Genomic DNA, 20,805 nt, shown 5'->3' on the forward strand with positions numbered 1-20,805 from the left:
CTCAGACAAAAGAAGGGCAAATACTGTTGTGGATATTTTAAACTCGTCAACACTGTAAAGATGTACAATGAGAGTAATCAATAATAAACTGGTGAAAGCAGGCAGCGTTGTCTTTTAAGATCTTTATTCGAGGCGCCTCGAAGGTACACGTCTCACAGAGTATAGAGTAGTCTGCAGGAGTGCACACAGGGTATAATGTGTGTGTGTGTTTTATAGAGGACTGATTGCTGTGCAGGAAGTAAAAGATAAGACAACTACAGAAAACTATTATCTTACAATCCTCCCTTAGGGAGGGCCGGATTCTTCAGGTGCGACCTTGGCGGGATGCTCCCTTGTGGTTCAACAGGTTGAGTTGCTCCAATACAATTTCTAAGCATAATATAATCATTTGGATTTACCATATAAAGTAACATAAGAAATTGCAACTACATTCCCCCCTTTTGATCATATTTGATCAATCAAGAAAATAAAACAAATGACAGGATAGACTGATATAACACATCAATGAATACACTCCATCGCTGGTTTAAGTAAACACATCATAAACATATCATGGAAAATGGCTGTTTTTGTGGAGGACAGACTCCGTATGTAGAAAGAAAAAGAATACTGAAAAGAGGGAATGGCAATTTTACACACAATTTTACAGTTCAGTGTCTGACTCTTCAGTGTCGGAATCAGTGGGGGCTGAATCTGGGTTGGTCGTAACTTTGTCAATGGTTTGAGGTAGAGCGGTGTATTGTACAAATGCAGAGGAGATCATACTAGAAAAACATTTCTTCATGAGGGGAACTACACAGCATGTACAACAGAGGAGCAAGGCTAAGATGGTGAGGAGTGGCGTGACTATTCTGGCCAGCCAACCTTCCCACCCTCCTGATGTGAGCCAGGACCACCAGTCCCAGCCTATAGGGTCGTAGTCCACATCGTCAGCCTTCATGTCTGCCAGAAGTGCGTTAAGGTGTTGTATGGTGCGAGTCATGTTCTCTGATATGTCTGGAATGTATACATGTGCAACAAGAGTCTCCAATAACGTGACATAGGCCCCCTCTTGAGGCAAACAGGATATCTAGAGCAAATTGATGTTGCATTAGCATATTTCTAGTTGCTACCATAAACGGATTCAGTGCCTGAAAACCTTGAGTAACTTCGAAAGTGAGGTTTTCCAATCGTGTGTGTATTTTGTCTATATTATGAGCGTTATTCACGGAGCCCCACCAGGGGAACGCCCCGCTGAAACCCTTCTCGCCGTGAGATGTCATTGAAGCCCTCTTAGCCCTATGGTGGTCGGGATGTCTGAATTCTGGATAGTGGTGTGTAGTATGCATCAATGAGTCGAGAACGGTGATTGCTGGAGTCAAATCCACTAAGGTGCACGTGCCCGTCCAAAAGGGTGCTAAGACTTGATACAACTTGTTTCCGCACAGCCACACATAGTCTTGCGGAGCCCCTGCCCCAGCATCGGTAGGCCATGCTAGGAGAAGAGAGGTATGCGTGACTTTAGGGAATGCTTGGGACGAATTGATTCTATCGGGAAATCCTTTTACTAGACAGTCTTTGAGATTGAATTTTTCAGCGCCGCATGTGTTTTTTATGATACGAGTACAACCCGTGGTTGTGCCAAGGTGTAAGCCTATGCGGTTTTTCCTTCTACTAATGCAGACACTATGGGTAAGGTTTTCTAGACGGCTGGGGTGAACGCGTGCCACCGGGTCGTACAATTCGAAGGAGTTAGTCATCATCTCGGTGGAGTTTATTGCGCGCAGTGTGGCGTTCGCCATGTGCTCACATGGTGCTAGTGTAACTGCCATCTATTACATAGCAGATGTAGCCGTCTGCCCGCCCCAGCTTCCTAGGGTTGGGGCAAGGGAAGTAGTTACACGGGTCTAACTGCAATGTGCTATTTTCCTCTTCTCCCAGAGTAATGTTACCAATCCCTGCTTTGATAAGCCCCTTTGACCATACGGTTCTCCCGGATTCCCCAACATACCTTTTTGCTACTTTGACTTTGATTAGAGGGCTGTGTACTAACCATGGATACATGAAGTATAGGATTATGGCAAACACAAAACCCATAAGGAATATGCAAAGGATCCACTCTACTAGTGTCCAGACCCTCCAACAGTTTCTGCATTGCTCACGGTTGCGTTGTCGTCTTTCCAGGTGGGCGTTAGCCAATTCTTGTACGAGGGGTTCCATCTTCAATCACTCGCCAGCGATCAGGCAAACAGTTTATGTTGGTGTCGTCGTCTGCTTCGTGGATGTGTCTAGTCTGACTGAGCCCGTGCCTTCATGACCATGTCAATTAAACCCCACACCATGACGGCACAGACGAGGAACCAGAGGCATATGAAAAAGCACAGCTGGCCGTCGCCCATGAGTCTTGTGTGTGGTACTAGGGTGTATGTGCTGCGTGTGTGGTGCTGGTGGTGACTTGGCACGTCACTTGTCGTCGTCTGTTTCTACTGGACCGGCTAGACTGGGGCGGAGATGACAGCTTTGCAGTGGCTGGCGTAGACCCACGTGGCTCTCTCGGCGACCTTGACCGCTGTCTGGGTGACGAGAAGCACCTGGTAGGGACCTTGCCAACGGCTGGATTTCCAGCTCTTTCTCCGGAAGTCCTTGACCAGCACGAAGTCGCCTGGTTGGATACGGTGGAGTGGACCAGTAGCAGGGGTAGGTAGAGCTGCCGCTACCTGGCGTCTGATATCTGCTAAATTGGATGACAGGTTAACACAATAGGACAACATAGCATCCTCACACAAAGTTGTGGAGGGGAGAGGACATCCTGGAGCCTTGATCCCAATCTGTGGAGGAGCTGCAAAAAGGATCTCAAACGGGCTGAGTTGACTCCATGTTCGTTTCCGCATCCTCATGTACATCAGCACAATGGGCAGGGCTTGTGTCCAGGATAAACCTGTGTCTGCGCAGCATTTTGCTAGCTTGTTTTTGATTGTACCGTTCTCTCTTTCCACCGCACCACCACTCTGTGGATGGTAAGCACAATGCTTTCTGATGTCCATGCCAAGGTATTCTCCTATCTGTGCAATGGCCTCATTAGCAAAATGTGAACCATTGTCACTAGAGATCTTGCTTGGTATCCCCCATCTAGGAATAATTTCCCTTAGTAAAGCTTTAGCCACAGCATTTGCTGTCTGTGCGTTTACCGGAAATGCTTCAACCCATTTGGACCACATGTCAACCATTACAAGACAGTGTTTCTTACCCTCGGATGGACTAAGTTCGATGAAATCCAGCATTAGGTGCTCAAATGGTCTAGTTGGGGGTGGGTGTGCACCTGTTCCTGTAACCTTTACCGGTCTACCAGAATTTTGCGTAATGCAAATTAAGCATGCTTCACAATGCTTTTGAGCTGTTACTGTGAATCCCCTTGTGAACCAATGTTGATTGATAGCCTCTAACATCCCCCCTTTTGACACATGATCCAACCCATGTGTCAATTTAGCAAAATGTGAGAAAAAATGCCTCGGGAGACATGGATTGGAATTTGGACCAACCCAGATGCTGGAGGTGGGGTCAAAGGTAGCACCAGCAGTTTTCCACTGTGCTTTTTCTGTTGGTGGAGCTAACTGCTGCATGGCAGTTAGTGACGACATATTGTCAGTGATGGAGGAAACAGGGATGTTAACAAACGAGTGTGCGTGTGGTGCGAGAGGAATCAGGGCGGCTGCCTTTGCAGCTGAGTCAGCAGCAGCATTTCCTAATGAAACGGGGTCGGTGTTGCTGGTGTGTGCAGCACATTTACATACTGCGACCTCAGACGGGAGCAGAATGGCGTCCAATAAGCCTGCAACTAGGACATGGTTAAGCACTGGCTTACCGTCAGATTTCAGGAATTGTCTACACTTCCAGATAGCCCCAAAATCGTGTACTACCCCGAAGGCATAACGTGAGTCAGTGTAGATAGTTACAGATTTGCCTTTTGCCAAAGTGCAGGCCTCAGTCAGTGCTATGAGCTCTGCTGCACAAGTGCTGAGAGGTGGCATGGGAGCGGTCCGGAACAGAGGACAGCAGAATCTGTAACAACAGAGAAACCCACCCGATTAGTGCCCACAGGGTCGGGAGAGGCGGACCCATCAACATACAAAACAAGGTCAGGGTTGGTCAGGGGTACATCTTTTAAGTCAGGTCTGGGAGTACATACAATAAGAAGCTCGGCAACACAGTCGTGTTCGTCACCGTCTTCTGGGAGAGGCATAAGAGATGCTGGATTCAGAGTGGTACAGCGTTTGACTTCAACATTAGGCATGTCTAACAGGCATGTGTGATACCTAAGATAACGTGCAGCAGAGAGGTGTGATGTTCTCTGTTCACAGAGGATGAGAGAAACAGCATGTGGAACCAACAGTGTTAAAGGTGCATAACCTACAATGTCACGTGAAGAGTTGAGAGCTTTTTCAGCTGCAGCAACTGCACGGAGACATTTAGGCAGGCCAGCAGCTACAGTGTCCAGCTTGGAGGAAAAATAGGCAACAGGCCTCTGTTTTCACCCATGATCTTGAAGGAGAACTGAGGTCATACACCCATCGTGTTCATCTACTGCCTGTGTAAAAGGCTTGGTAGGATCAGGCAGACCTAGCGTCGGCGGGGATTGGAGAGCCAGCTTCATGTTAATGAAGGCTTCGTCGGCTTCTGGCGTCCATATAAGGCGATCCGCAGGTTTCAAACCGGTGACATGCGTGATTGTACGGAGTGGCTGTTCGAGCGGAGAATAGTTAGGAATGAATGACCTGCAGTATGAACACATACCCAAAAATGACATCATCTGTCGCTTAGTGACAGGTTTTGGTAGAGCAGCCAATGATGCAATACGCTTATCTGAAAGTGTTTTTCCCTCTCCTGAAATGATGTGACCCAGAAATGTAACTGTCTTTTGCACATACTGAAGTTTAGACAAACTGGCCTTGTGGCCCTCAGCTGCGAGGTGTTGTAACAAGGAGATGGTATCAGCTTCACACTGTTCTGCTGTGGGTGCGCAAATCATGAGGTCATCAACATATTGTATGAGAGCGGTGCCTTTGGAAACTTGTAGAGAGGCCAAACTTGTACACAATGCTTGGTTGTACACAGTGGGAGATTCGCAGTAGCCTTGACACAAACGTGTGAATGTGTATGGCTTGCCCTCATATTCAAATGCGAATCAAAATTGACTGTCTTTGTGTACAGGGACACTGAAAAATGCATTTGAGAGGTCTACAACAGTGAAAAAGGCTGCAGAGGCTGGAACCTGAGAGAGAATGAGATAAGGATTTGGAACGAGCGACGCACGTGCATGTACGGCTTCATTTACAGCTCGTAAATCCTGCACAAATCTCCATTCGTCAGGAGGTTTGTACCGGATCTTTTTAACAGGAAACACTGGAGTGCGTACCGGAGAATCATTACATGGAACAATGACCCCTTGTTTAAGCAGAGAGGTAAAAACTGGCCGGATGCCATCAACAGCTTCACGCTTTAATGGGTACTGGGGTTGGTTTGGGCGGTAGGTAGACTTTGGGGTGATAACAATAGGTTCGGCAGAACGGATTAGACCAACATCATATTTGTGAGCTGCCCAGAGTGTCGGAGGCACATCTTTTAGCGCGACAGGAAGCTCAGAAATATGAGAGTAACCTGAAAACACAGGCTCCCCTGGGCCTGGCACAGGGTTAACAGAATCATCCCCAATCAGAGCCAGAGTACGCAGCGCGTGTACATTACAGTTGACATCGTACTTAAACACATCATGTGACATAGAGTACATGATCTGAGGTGTGTGTGTGGCTGTCCAATCAGTAATTGATTCCCAATCTTTAACGAAAGGACCCAAATCCCTCCATTTATCAGTGGGGCCCCTTGCTAGTGAAATGTGTGGGACCGCCCCTGGGATTTGATACAGCTGGTGTTGTGCGGGCGTGAGTGTGACAGAAATAGCGCTGCGCAGCGAGCTCCAATACATCGTTTTAAGCATGATTTCATCATTCGCACATTCCAACAGAAACTGTTCATCATAGTATTTGCATTTATCATCAGAAACACTAGCAGTGCAATGCAAATGAGGAGCTTCCATAAACACAGCCAGTGAGGAGACACGCTGACGGGCCAAACGCAACAGTTTCTGAGAATGAGGAAATGTTGCCAGCCATTGATACACATACAACAATTCTTCGTCAAATGCGAGTTTTTGGACCATCATAGGAGATGGTCGTCTGACCTTTAGACCCTCATTTGTAGAAATGAGATCAAGGCCAAACCGGAGGATCAGATCTCTGCCCAATAAGTTTATAGGGCAGACAGATGACAGAAGAAAACTGTTTTACTGATGTGGGAAATGGATGGCTGGCATCACCGTTATCTCTACACTGAATTGGTACAGAAAACTTCTCCTTTACAGTCACACCAGCAGCTCCTATTGAGTGGATAAATCTACCACTAAATTTACAATTTGGCAAATCTGCCAGTTTTACTACAGAATGTGTGGCCCCAGAATCACCCAAAAATGTAACATCAACACCCATGATAGCCAGAGTTAGTGTGGGAAATTTCTTAAATGCTGTTTCAGTGTCATATTTCAAATATGTACCCTCTTTAACCACAGGCATGTTTTCTAATTTTTCTAATGTATCAATAGCTTGCACGATGTGTGTGTGTGTGGCACTTCCCTGTTTTGATGCTGCAGGCAGAGGTCCCGTCTCACTCGACCGAATTCCCTCCTCTTCCTCCACCTCCTCCCGCAGACAATGTCAGTTTGAAGAATTGTCATTGTTTTGAGCAGATTGAGTGTCTTTCTTTTGGGTGTTCTTCGGACATTCAGCGATAAAGTGACCCATTTCACCGCAGTGGAAACAAGCACCGTTATTGCCAGTGTAGTTGCCTCCTCGTCCTCTGCCTTTTCCTCTGAAACCTCCACGGCCTCGGACACCTGCCCTGCCTCTTTGGCCCCCCCTGACACGGCCGTCTCCTTGGGGTTGGTGTGACCAGGCGGTTGTAACGGCTTGGACCATGGTATGTTAGGCCTTGTTTTTTCGGTCGCGGCGTTTGTCGTTTTTCTGCCTCTGCTTGATCCCCACCCATGGCACCGGCGTCCAGATGGTTTGGGTCTCGATACGCCAGGGGAGGTGGATGGACCTGAGGGTGGAACGGAAATCCGTGGTCGAGGAGAGGGTCCCTCGTACCTGTAAGAGACAGATACAGAGAAGTGGATGTCTGGTGGAATGGATTGTGTTATTTCGGACAACATTTATTTTCCCTTTTTCCTTCACTTTCATCATCCACCTTTATTTTCTTTATTGCCGAGGCCAACTGCCTCCTTTCACGGCATTCTGCTTCACCCTCCCAGTATTTTAACTACTTTCTGTGACTTTCTATCTTTTCCAACTCTTTTACTTTGATTGTACTCTTCTTTCTCATTCCATCTTCACACTCTTGTAATTTGTCCTTTAGGTCTTTGATTTTTTATTTACTCAAAGATCCTCCCTTTGGAAATCCGAACATTTCCGTCCATATATTTAATTTAGACAGACTGCTTTCACCATATTTTGCTCGCATGACATCTACAATTGGGCCCTCAGGAGGCTCTGCCCCCTTACTTTGCTTTGTCCCCATGGAGAAAGTCTTTAAGTGTTACCAAAACACCCCGTGTTACCAAAACACTATTTTTCACCCGTCGGTGATGTGATATTTGTTCCTCAGTACAAATCACACAAAAACTGATCGTAAAACCTTTTACGACGGATATACCAAATATCCTACTTTTGAGCAACCCGCTTAATAAATGTCATGGAGGTTAATTACGTTTTACTTTTAAACAATTAGAAATTGTACATCTCACCAGATATTTTAGAGGAATTGAGTTCGTTGGATCTCGTGAAGTCAATCAGTTTCACTCAGGCGCTGGTCCTCTCGTCCCGTAACACTTTCTGTCGAGGTAGAGGAGAATCCGAGGATCCCGGCGGCCAACCACCAGCGTACCTGGGTGTCCCCGACGGAGCTTTCAGAGATCCCACTCTTCTGACACCAATTTGTTGTGGATATTTTAAACTCGTCAACACTGTAAAGATGTACAATGAGAGTAATCAATAATAAACTGGTGAAAGCAGGCAGCGTTGTCTTTTAAGATCTTTATTCGAGGCGCCTCGAAGGTACATGTCTCACAGAGTATAGAGTAGTCTGCAGGAGTGCACACAGGGTATAATGTGTGTGTGTGTTTTATAGAGGACTGATTGCTGTGCAGGAAGTAAAAGATAAGACAACTACAGAAAACTATTATCTTACAATCCTCCCTTAGGGAGGGCCGGATTCTTCAGGTACGACCTTGGCGGGATGCTCCCTTGTGGTTCAACAGGTTGAGTTGCTCCAATACAATTTCTAAGCATAATATAATCATTTGGCTTTACCATATAAAGTAACATAAGAAATTGCCACTACAATACTTTGAATATGATGCAGCAAACTGACAGGTTGATGTCTGACATTCTCTATCCATATATTTGGTTGTTTTAGTTGCCGAGGTGTAGCAACATATTTAAAAATGTATGACCTTTGAGCCACGTCATAAGCCTTTCTTTCATTCCAATATAAAGGCCTTGGTATAGATGAGGACTGTCATTTAAGAGAAGAGGTTTGCAATCTCTCAGACTTGACAAGGACTATATAAAAAAGACAATGAAATAGTTTGGTACATCGAATTCAGATAGAAAAAGGGATTTTATAACATTTCATCTTTTATCTCTCAATGATGGGTAAGTACATTTTTTGGTAAATATGCAGGGTTTCGTCTGAAAGTGTTTTTGTGTGTGAGTGTCTGTCTGTGTTTGTGTGTCTGTGTGTGTGTGGCAGTAATTCACATATTTAATATCTGTTTTCCATTTCACTAAGTACAATATAACATTTCATTTTGCGGCGTGGAGAAAAATGCACTGTTTCAGATAAAACACATTATTATGCTGTGTTAGGAGTTGTTGGGAGGTGAAATGTTTACAGTGTAGTATGTGCAATCGAGAAGGTTAAATAGGGGAAGTGCATTATGTGTACATAGATTGCTTCACCTACAACAGCAGCCCCTACTACTGTTGCAACCACAACAGCAGCACCTACAACTACTGATGCACCTACAACTACTGCTTCACCTACAACTGCTGCTTCACCTACAACTGCATTCCCTACTACTGTTGCAACAACAACAACAACAGCAGCAGCTATGGCAAGCCATTTGAGTATTTATTCCACATCCTTGATATCAGACGGCAGATGTCTACACTAGTTGGCTCTTTGATTCCACTTGTTAGAGATATGGTCAAACTAGTTTGGCATTCTGCTTTACTAGTTCAATAAAACATTACACTAGTCAGTCTTTTTCAGCGACTAGTGGCACTTTTGTCCAACTAGTTAGCACATAAGCCTTACTAGTGACGCCAGGAGCAGCACTAGTTGCACCAAAGTATCAACATGTAAGCTTTTTCATGAACTAGTGACCCTCTGACCGTACTAGTGAGGCTAAAAGTCTTACATGTTAACTAGTGCGCTGCAAAAGCTCTGACATGTTAACTAGTTACACAAAATAAGCACAACTAGTTAACTAGTGGCATACATTTGTCTGCACTAGTTAACTAGTCGCACCCAGAATCACTCACTAGTTAACTAGTAAAGGCAAAAGGTTCACTAGTTAACTAGTTGACGCGTCTTTTGGCCTTACTAGTTAACTAGTGGGGCTCAAAATGTCTACACGTTAACTAGTGAACCCTTCGCCCTTTACTAGTTAACTAGTGAGATACATTGAAATTCCACTAGTGAACTAGTCGGGCTTAAAATGTTCACTAGTCGCACTAGTGGATCCCAAATGTGCACTAGTCGCACTAGTCGCACTAGTCGCACAGAATGCTAATGAGGAGGAGGGGAAATAATGCATCGAGGTCTCCTATTGGCTCTTAAGATAGACCTCACCCATCAATCTTCACAGAAGTTCATACACAAACATGGCGGACGTTGTACTGAGACGTATAAGAAGAAGATGTACTGAGATTCAAAGAGCATTTAATCAAGGTTCTTTGGGCCGAACAGAAGTTTACGCTATCAACAGCTCTATAGCTAACGTAAGAAGGGTTGGAGATACCATCAGCGCCGAGGCTGTGCAGGATATAGTTCAAAGTCTCACTGATCTCAGATCTTTCATCTCCGAACCTCAAGCTTCCAATGCCCTACATACTGGTTTCCATGCAGCACACCTTGTGCATTCAGGTGAGTTAGGCACTGCATTTCAGACTTCATTTGTACTTATATCTAGGGCAGCATGTATTTTAAAAGTGAAAAAAACTATTTTAAACCGGTTAAAAAGCACAAAGTGGTTTAAGTGCAGTTTCTATGTTTCCCCACAGGAGGGCTCTTCACCGTACATGAGCACAGTGCATTAACAGTACTTTGGTTGAAGTTAATAACAATATAGATATTATATATATAGATATATATAATTGATTGAGTCTTTCTGAACACTTTTAAAAATTAAAATACCGCAGGTGAAGCATATTTGTATAATGTTCTGTACAGATATTAGTCCTTTAATTTCAATTTGAAAACACGTGGGAACGTTACTAATACAGCAGATGAAAATATTTGCGGAAGGTTCAATTATTCATGGGCTTCAATGGCTCTTTAGATAAAGGCAGTATTAGGTTTCCTTGTATTATCCTCTGATAGTGATTTATTTAAATAACTGGTGACATAATAATAAATATTGCAAAACAAAGCCTATTTCACCTGGACGGCTTAGCCAGAATGTATTTCTTCAAGCCAACAACAGTCAAACTTCATAATGAACAATTCTGGGCCATTTATTGTGTAATTTCTCAAAACACATACAGTAACAATGCCTGTTTTGCAGACTTAAAATGGTGAAAGAAAGGGACTTTACATTTCATTACTTAAAGACAGGACTATTCAGTTAAGGGAAGAGAAAAGAGAAAAAAGGAAATAATTGTTTTTACAAAGGCTGATGTAACGTTAATCCCAGACATGATATCAGCTCATTGGCACTCTACAGGGATCATTTTGTGATCATGGGGCATAACCCTTGTACAGCATCAGGACAATATCTCTCTGGAGTCAGACCCTGGAAGTGTGCTGGAGGCGTTGACTGGGACTGATGGAATGATGAGACTGAAGAATCTGTGAGGAAAGAACTAGGGGCAGAGAAATAATCATATATTAAAAGATAACAGCATCATAACAGTTCAATTAAAGTGACAAGGGTGTGTGGCACTGTGCTGAAGGAAAGTTGTGAACAGCTATCCAGGACATTCTGTGAAGACTTTCCAATGGTTAAATGCTCCTGCTGGAGTACTGAATGGAAATACTTTATATATCATGTCTACCATATCCTCTTAAAATACTCTGTCCAACAATTCCAGTCTCATGAAGAACATTCTTTTAAGGCTTATTAAAAAGAAAAGAAAAAAATGCTTTCGTGTACTCAGGAGAGGACTTTGACAGAGGATTACTCAAAAAGTTGACAGTAAAAGTACTTCATAGTATTGTTGGTACTGGTCTTACTAATACTGTATCCAACAGTATCAATGTCATTAAGAAGCTATGGCAAAGAAATGTGTTATACCTCATTTTTGATGAGGAAAAAAACCTGCATTCTTGTAATTAGGATACAGTCAAATGGATAAAAGTTAAAGGGAAGGGACAGGTTTATAATAAAACTCTATATGTTTTTTTTACCAGTTTATATAAGTTTGAACTCACGTGAATATTAATGTGACCTGTTTTTAACAGACTTACTTAACTTTTAAAAAATCATTGTTCTGTTGATGAACGTTCTGATGAGCTGTTATAATAATTATACATATGTTTATATATTTTCCTTTTTATTTCCATATCATAAGGAAGACGAGGAAGACCTGCTCTTGACATAACGAGGGGGCAAATTGAGCTTCTCCTAGGTCAAGGTTTTACCGTGAGAGCAATGGCAAGGATGTTGGGCTGTTCCTCCTCATTCCTTCATAAAAAAATGAAGTCTTTAAATACTTCAGCAAGGAACAGATTCACTACCATTAGTGATCCTGACCTAGAAGAGCATGTCAGGAGACTCCACAACCAGTTTCCTAGATCAGGTTCAGAAGTAAGCATACTAGTTAATATTCCCTTTTAGAGTTTTTTATATATATCATTTTATAGATAATGATCTGTATCTTATTTGTCTTTAAATCAACCACTTTCAGATGATGAGGGCATACCTGCACGCAGAAGGGATTGTGGTACAAAGAAGAAGAGTTAGAGAGACTCTAAAGCAAATCGATCCTGCTGCAGCAGCACAGAGATGGGGCCAGACTGTGGCTAGGAGAACCTACTATGTGCCCTTTCCTAACAGCTTGTGGCACATAGATGGCCATATGCGTCTCATTCGGTAATCAGCTCTAGAATTTGAAAGAAAGTAATTATAGTAGTCAATATGATCTTCTAATCCATCTTAGTTGTGTTTATTATTTTCCTCTTTCACTATATAATCTCAATCATTTTATTATCAACAACATTTATAGAAGTATTGGATATATTGAACAAATGTTATAAAGATAACCTTTAAGGTAGTTGATGTAATGCATTAATTCCTTGTTCTATTCATTCGATTATTTGTACAGGTGGGGGTTTGTGACACATGCCGGAATTGATGGGAACTCCAGACTCGTAACTTTTATCAACTGCGGCACTGACAACACAGCTTTGACAGTGTTGACCCATTTTGTTCGAGCTACCTGTCGGTATGGGTTACCATCCAGAGTCAGGTCTGACCACGGCGGGGAGAACACTCTAGTTGCCCTCTTGATGAACCTTCTACAGGGAAACGGAGAAGCGAGGCACATTACAGGCCAGTCTGTACACAACCAACGTATTGAGCGTCTTTGGAGAGATGTTTTCCAGCAGGTTGTGCACTATTTTTACACACTTTTTTATTCCTTTGAAGATGAAGAAATATTGAACCCCGGAGATGACATTCAGAAAATGGCACTACAAATCGTTTTTAAACCAGAAATCCAAAAAAGGCTAGATTTATTCAGACATGCCTGGAACAACCATAGACTAAGAACTGCTAACAATCGTACACCAACACATATTTGGATGGAGGGCATGCTAGCCAACAGGGAGCAACATTCAACAGCTATTGACAATGTCTTTGGAAATGATCCCTACAGCCAAGAAAATATTGAAGATGGCTTGGCAAGACATGGCATACGGCTCGATCAGTTGCAAGCAAACAATGATGATCTTGAACGAGCAGTGATAGTGCCACAACCACACATTATCCTGAGCTCTGAACAACAGCAAGATCTCCAAAATGCAATGAGTGGAACAACTGACTTAAAGGACAGGTATCTGCTTTGTGTTAGACAGATTCAAAACATGTTCTAATTGAAAGAACATAATGTGAGGGCCAAAAACTATTAAGTGTGAGGGGACATTATTCACTATTATTAAGTTTCCATATTTATGGCAATAATGTCAAAGTTCACAAAATTGCAGTAATAATTTCTCCCTCATCTTATCCTCACACTCTGCACACCCTCCCAATCCTCCTCCTACTCCTCTCTTCCTCCTTGTCTATATTTCTAGACCTTTAAAAAGCCCAACGAGTCTTTCACTGACTGGTTCATTATGTTGTGAAGCTCTTGTTCCTCTGTGATGCCTCTTGGTAGGAACAACGTCATAGCACAGGTTGAGGCATATGGCAAACGACGCACGCCGGCCTCCTGTGTATAAAAGTCAATGGAGGGCTTGTTTGGAAAGCCAAGCGTTGGAACTTCATCTGCCCCAGTGATGAAAATCAGCAGGTCCTCAAATGTCAGTTCAGTCAGTTTGTCTGCCAATGACAAAAGTGTATATTGGAATAATATTTATTTTCATTTTTAAAGTCAAATGTGGAACATAATAATATCACTAAAGTAATTTAACATCAAACATTAATCAATAATGTAGTTTACATTTATTTGGCTTTATGGTATATTGACATCAACATGTGTATTTGCCCCTTTTTGTATTTGCATTATCTACATTGATATTAAATTAAATCGATTTTCTTTTTTGTAAAGCATCCATCAATAACAGTATTTACTGAGTTGTAGTCATTTCATATGAGGTGCTTTTAAATTTTCCTTAAGGTATAAAATGTACCTTCGATGAGGTTTAGGAACAACTCCCAGCTGTATATCGTGTCCTCCTCTTTTTCCCGGTGATTTGTTCCTCTTGGACTGTATTCATATTTCAATATGGCCTTAAAGGAGGATTTTGTCAGCGGGGTCCTCATGTTGGTGAAGCAGGGAAGGAAGGCAATCCAGTTGTTCCTGACCAGGTCCCACAGGTTCCCAAAAGCATTCATGCCCTCCGTCAATTGGTTCACCATCTTGGCCGTTCTATAAGCCAACAAAGATCAAACATATATATAACCTGAAGAAAAACTGATGTTTTTTTTTTGGAAAAGACTAAAAAGCAGTGATAAAAGGAAAGAGCATACATAATTTGCAACATTTTAACCTACATTAAGGAAAACACAAAAATATTCAGTGTTCAAAATGTTAAATATTAGTAGCATACAGTAAGTTATGGCTTTTATATTAACAGTGTTTTATAATGTCTATGACTTTATATTTTTTTGTTTATAAGTGTTTTTGTTTACCTGAGAAATATGTAGTGCTTAACTACATAGGCATAAATCTTCGGAATTTCTCCGATAGTGGCACTGAAGATGCCAGGGACGCCACACTCAGAGATCCAGTCCCCCAAGTCTTTCTGGAGGGCAGACAGGTCCTCTGCAGTCTTGCACTGTAGGATCTTAGAGATAAAACAATGTAGCCGGATTGATAAATTACAAAGGTTTAGTAGAAATGCTTTTTATGCTTTTACAAACTTTGACTGACCAAGAAGGAATGTATTTGTTTCTATCAAATCCTAATAAATATTAATTAATTAATAACATAAAAATAATCAGGCACCCTTTTTACTCTGCTTTGAACATCCGGATCAGGCAGCACACTGCAGTCAAATTGCTCCAGTTGAGGCTCCTGGCCGCACATCAGCTGGTACAGGCTGGGATCCAGGGCTTTGATACACGGACCTCCGTGTGCTACTGACCACGCAATTAGGCGGCCTGCTTGGAAATACTTGTGGCCATCTAATGCCGCTTGGTCATAGGTAAGAAAGACCTGACCAGCCTTTCCCTCGAATATTCCCATGGATGTCTGTACTTCTATCATCAAGAGTCTACAATAAATCAATTGAGAAAAAAATACAGTACTATTACTTTGCAGTCAACCTGAAAACGAGGACACATTATGATTAAGAATCATACACTAAATGAGGTTATTCAGACCTGAAAAACTCTCTCTGTGGTCCTCCCATGTCATCTCCATCTTCTCCTACAAATTCTATGTAGGGGGAATTGTTCCAGCAGAATGTAACCCTTGAGATGGCTTTTATTGCACTCTCAAGAAGTTTCTTCCTCCTGATGCAGATGCTACTGACTAGGCCATCAGAAACGAAATCCTTTTTGAAGTCACTTAAAAGGACGGTCAGATCCACTTCTTCCTAAATGATTAAAAATGTATAAAGTCCATTATACATGACTGGTGATTGGTGAAGAGGGGTTGTCTGTCTTGGGTACTGGTGCTTTCGGAAATGCATTTAGTATGTGTCATTATCAGTTCCTGGAAACAAATGTTGTCCTATTTTTTAATAATGACAAATAAAGCTTACCACGGGAAAGACATCAATTTCCAAAGCCCCAAAAGCCTCGTCCTCGCCCTCTTCCTCCTCATCAGAATCATCAATTAAAAAATCATTGAAGGAATTCCTAGAAAAAAAAAATGTTTCTTTCTTTTAAGAGGTCACTATTCATAGAATATATAAAGGATGAGAACAGGGTATTCAGTTTTCTTACATTCAAAACCAATACACTGTGTTAATTATGTATAAAACACCATTATCTATAAATACCTGTTTGGTTGTTCCAAACGTGACCTTCTGTAAAAGACCTTGAAAGTAAAATTGGTGCATGGAATGTTAATGTCCTTATTAAAACGTATATACTACAAATACTGAACTATAGAGCCATATAAAGCTTTACCTCTGGAGTCCCAGCATTTACCCATTGTGCGGAATCCAAACCTTCCACCTGTTGATTGACAAGAGGTAACAATTACATCCAACCGTCTTTTACTATGTTTATTTTCGAAAATGTCCTGAGATGAATTCATAATAAGATATTTTTTACATACATCAGCGTCCATAGATACAGAAGTTGATGGGGGTATGGGGGCAGCGGTTGATCCTGCAGTTTCAGTGGCGGCCCAGGTAGAGGCGGCCGAGGCAGAGGGTGCTCCTTCAGAATCAGTGTCCGAGGTAGAGGCGGCCGAGGCAGAGGGTGCTCTTGCAGAATCAGTGGCCGAGGTAGAGGGTGCTCCAGCAGAATCAGTGGCCGAGGTAGAGGGTGCTCCAGCAGAATCAGTGGCCGAGGTAGAGGGTGCTCCTGCAGAATCAGTGGCCGAGGTAGAGGGTGCTCCTGCAGGTCTAAAGGCTGCAGAGGCAGAAGGTGCTCTTGCAGAATCAGTGGCCGAGGTAGAGGCGGCCGAGGCAGAAGGTGCTCTTGCAGAATCAGTGGCCGAGGTAGAGGGTGCTCCAGCAGAATCAGTGGCCGAGGTAGAGGGTGCTCCTGCAGAATCAGTGGCCGAGGTAGAGGGTACTCCTGCAGAATCAGTGGCCGAGGTAGAGGGTGCTCCTGCAGGTCTAAAGGCTGCAGAGGCAGAAGATGAAGCCATCTGTGGGGTGGATGATAAAGAAGTTTAGGAGAACTTGATGGACGAAACAAGCAGCTTAAAAAATAACCAATATCAATCTCCTAATATTAAAGAATTAAGTATAATATATATACAGTGTGAGAAAAAGTTTTTAGAGAGTACTTGTCCATGGACAAGTGAGTTTGGCAATTTACTTGTCCGAATACATTTTCACTTGTCCAGAATGGACACAAATTGGGGCCACTGGAATCTTCTTCTTCGCCATCGTATTTCACATTTTCCCACGGTTTTTACGTGAGCGGTAAGATTTTACTGCATCACACATAGGGCTGGGTATCGTTTAGATTTTAACGATTCCGGTTCTGCTTTTCGATTCCAGTTATTTTCGGTTCTCGATTCCGGTTCTTTGAGAGGGTAAAAATAAGTCCCATGACAAACTGGGAGAAAAATATATTTATGAAAACATTAAGTCAAATCTGTATTCCTATTTACAAATCAGTTCATACTGTTAAATTTATTGCAGTTATTGAATACAATTATATAAACATAATCTCTGCATTGTTTTGTTAGTTCTAAGTGGTGCAGTTTAAGAATGTACAATTGGCCCAGTCTCCTCTGATGTTACACTGCAACCTGCCTGTGAGACAGAGTCCAACCACACAATCTGTGTGTCCAACACATGTCCTGCAACACACATGCTGCAACCTGCCTGTGAGACAGAGTCCAACCACACATGTCCAACACATAGGCCTAATAATAATAATAATAATACATTATATTTATAGCCTATAGGCCTAGCGCTTTTCTAAAACTCAAAGACGCTTACACATGTCCTGCAATACACATGCTGCAGCTGCCCAGCTGTTCACTGTTTGTAAAAGTAAATAGATAGTATTTTAATTTCAATAATTTCTATACCCTGCCTTATAAACAATACTGACATCCCTGTGCTCCTCCGAGTATGGGGGTCCGGGGATATGATTACAGCGCGAGGACACAGGGAGGCTGCTTCACTTCATAAAGGAAATGGCGGTCAATATTAACAACAAAGGAGCTAAAAGTCCTAATAACCTTCATTACGTGTTAGAGAAAGAACATAAGTTTGACAAAGATGAGGCTGTTAAACGGGCAGTGAATCCGCTGTGTGTAGAAAGAGAGAGAGAGAGAGAGAGAGAGAGAGAGAGAGAGAGACGCTGAGCTGCACCATGCAGCGATCAGCTGATCCAGAGCAGAGAGAGGGAGCTGCGGTCCGCGGGGCTCGGCTTCGCCTCCTGTCCTCACAACTCTTATCAATCCCGGGAACGGACAATTGTTATTTGTTCCTACTCGGAACCGAGTTTTGCTTCCCAACCCTGCCACTGTGCTACACTTCCCGCCCCGCCCCTGCACAGAAAGCGGCGAGATGCATTTCATTAGGAATCGACAAACAGAACCGAAACTAACATTTCTAAACGAACAATGGCGGACACGTCCAATTTGCGAATGAGTTCTGCCTTTTGTAAACTGAATCTATCAATAATATAACAATAAATCCGGGCGAAAAACGTCACTTGTCCGCCGGACAAGTCAATTGAAAGATCTACTTGTCCGATATTGTAAATAACACGTCCCGGACGGTGGGACGTGTACTTTTTCGCACACTGTATATATGTAGAATTTATAACATAGTAACAGTAGTAAAGAATAGGCTCAAAACAACAACTCACCACTAACGATGTTGGTATGTCTGCCTGCGGGATTATATAAACCCTGCTCCTGCCAATAGATCTTTTAAGGTCTGCCATAGTAGTAGCCTGCAGTTGTGTTAGTAGCCTGCAGTTGCTGGCTCTTGCCAGAGTGAACCCAATCATATTTAATGGAATTTTAGGAAAACTTTGGCAAACATAACTGTTGAACTCTAAAAGACTCATTGAGAGCTTGACATAGCTTCGTTCCGAAACAACCCCTTGCATGTCATGAGCTGGGATTCCTGTAAAAAAGAAAAAGAAAAAGGTGTCAGTCAATATACTGCCTCTATAAATAACTATAATTATAATTTAGATTCCAAGCCATATCGTGTCTTTATATGACGTGAAGAATATACATTTATGAACATATGGTCAAAAAAGGTGCCATATCAATGAAGGCTCATCATAGACATTGACTTTGTTATGAATGGGAAAAAGCTATTATTAATATTTGAACAATGTAAGCCAATGATAGAATAGGCATAATGTGTATGTTTTTAGGCACTAAAGGTAAGCATTGCTGCCAAAAGTGGAGGTGATGGATTACAGAGATTATTTTTAATGTTTTCAACCTTGCACCCAGGCCATACAGATTTAATATTCATATAAAACATTGAAAAGTCTTCAATGAAGTTGATTGGTGTGCAAACAATTGTGTGCATTTCCTGTGCAGATAATGAATCAGTCTTAAGTGGATGCTCATTTTTAAAACCTATTTAATTATTTACCTAAACCTTCTCTTGACAGTCGGCTGCTCTCTGTAGCTGCTGGAAGGACGGATTGGTCCGCCATAGCCAACAGAAAAAGTCTCACCCTCCAAACTCCGGCAGATTCATTTGATGCCCCTGTAAAATGACAGAATGTAAATTATTACAAATTATTATACCAAATAAGCACCGTTAAAAATTGAATAACTTTATTTACTAAATTGCTCCATTGAGTCTGGAAAGGAGGGAGAAAATGTATGGATGACCATTTTTATGTATAACGTTTTTTCTCTTGCATGCTTTACTTATCGTCTATCCTACAGTCCGCCATTTTGAAAGAAAGAAAGATATAGGATTACCGTATGATACAGCTTCGTAATGTAATGTCCTAAGCCATGGATATAACATTTAAATATTTCACAATTTAAATGACAGATTTGTCATTTAAATTGTGAAACAGATTTTGTTAATACTGATATAGCCTGTCTATAGCAGAAATAGCAGCTGTATTTAGTGGAGTATGTTATTTGTAATAACTGCTTAATTGTCATTAGAAAAAGACATAACAAAGTTGGTATCCCTAAGTATAATTGGCCTGTTGAGTCAAGGACGTTAGCATTTATACTGAAATTGAGTTGTCATAGTTCTCACATTTTTGTATAATTATGAACAAGTTATAATATTCCTTTTTAAAGATTTGTGGGAGCTTCTCCAAAACATAACATTCAAGTACACTACTGCTTAAATACTTTTACGACTATTGCTTAAATATTTTCATCTTTATAACTGTAATATTTATCCAGTTGGTTTAAAATACACAACTTGTCCTGGCACAGTAAGTTTATGTAGGCTTTATGTAGGCTACACAGCAGTAGTTAGCTTGCTCTTCCGGCTCAAACTTAAAATGAAAACGTTAAAACTCGATACATTAGGAATCCACTGCAAATGTAACGTGAACAAAACTTTTTAAATAAGCTTGCCTTGCACTATATATGATTTAAGACCAATGCATCAGCACAATATGAAATGGACAATGCTAATGCTAATGCACATTTAAGAACTGAAATGATACCCGTTGTTGGAGCCCTCCGCCGTCTCCGAAACGTGTTCCTGGTGACTCGCAGCACATTGTCGTTGCGCTGCGCTGCAAGATCCCGTCTGGCAACGTCAAGCGCATTAAAAACGCGATTCATTACACTGTTGAATTGCTGAGTGCCATTTTCGTTTTCGTCTGTCATAATGTTCCGAAGATGTCGCCACTTATTAGATTTGCCAGAAATGAAATGTAACAGACACGAGAGTCACATTATAAGCAGTGGCGGCTGGTCTATAGAGGGCGCTAGGGCGCCGCCCTTCTTAAACCACACACACAAATATTATTATTATGAATAATAATAATTATAATAATAATAATAATAATCATCGTAATCATAATAATCATCATAATCATAAAGTGTCAATGTTTGTGTGTTTAAAATATGGAATGCACCCAGAACTAGAAAATGCATTTCCTGCAGAAAATGCGTGCGATTGTTGTAAACTGTGAACATTTGTGGCAGAATTTAGCTGAAAATGCAGAAAAAGCTGAAT

The 20,805-nt window shown here is 41.9% G+C and overlaps 2 protein-coding genes and 2 long non-coding RNA genes across 4 annotated transcripts; 1 reads left to right on the forward strand and 3 right to left on the reverse strand.

The window, feature by feature from the left end:
* Positions 1-1,671: 1,671 nt before the first annotated feature.
* On the reverse strand, positions 1,672-9,041 carry LOC307031437. Its single transcript, XR_013805964.1, has 2 exons — positions 7,832-9,041; positions 1,672-7,175 (listed from the first exon to the last, which is right to left on the reverse strand). It is a non-coding gene; the product is annotated as an uncharacterized lncRNA (long non-coding RNA).
* Positions 9,042-9,492: 451 nt separating this feature from the next.
* LOC307031249 (uncharacterized protein) lies at positions 9,493-13,404 on the forward strand (the record flags this gene model as incomplete). Its single annotated transcript, XM_079668187.1, has 4 exons — positions 9,493-10,236; positions 11,883-12,118; positions 12,219-12,403; positions 12,636-13,404. Exons 1-4 carry the CDS (start codon positions 9,975-9,977, stop codon positions 13,402-13,404), a joined length of 1,452 nt encoding a protein of 483 aa, XP_079524313.1. The 5' UTR covers positions 9,493-9,974.
* LOC307031248 (G2/M phase-specific E3 ubiquitin-protein ligase-like) lies at positions 13,010-16,895 on the reverse strand. Its single transcript, XM_079668186.1, has 9 exons — positions 16,263-16,895; positions 16,112-16,159; positions 15,982-16,019; positions 15,742-15,838; positions 15,359-15,573; positions 14,982-15,249; positions 14,666-14,820; positions 14,164-14,402; positions 13,010-13,852 (listed from the first exon to the last, which is right to left on the reverse strand). Exons 1-9 carry the CDS (start codon positions 16,800-16,802, stop codon positions 13,602-13,604), a joined length of 1,851 nt encoding a protein of 616 aa, XP_079524312.1. The 5' UTR covers positions 16,803-16,895; the 3' UTR covers positions 13,010-13,601.
* Positions 16,896-18,490: 1,595 nt separating this feature from the next.
* Positions 18,491-20,592, reverse strand: LOC307031932. Its single transcript, XR_013806114.1, has 3 exons — positions 20,288-20,592; positions 19,237-19,353; positions 18,491-18,750 (listed from the first exon to the last, which is right to left on the reverse strand). It is a non-coding gene; the product is annotated as an uncharacterized lncRNA (long non-coding RNA).
* Positions 20,593-20,805: the final 213 nt, after the last annotated feature.

The sequence above is a fragment of the Notothenia rossii genome (assembly GCF_949606895.1).
Source record: "Notothenia rossii genome assembly, chromosome: 3".
In the NCBI taxonomy this organism is placed as follows: domain Eukaryota; kingdom Metazoa; phylum Chordata; class Actinopteri; order Perciformes; family Nototheniidae; genus Notothenia; species Notothenia rossii.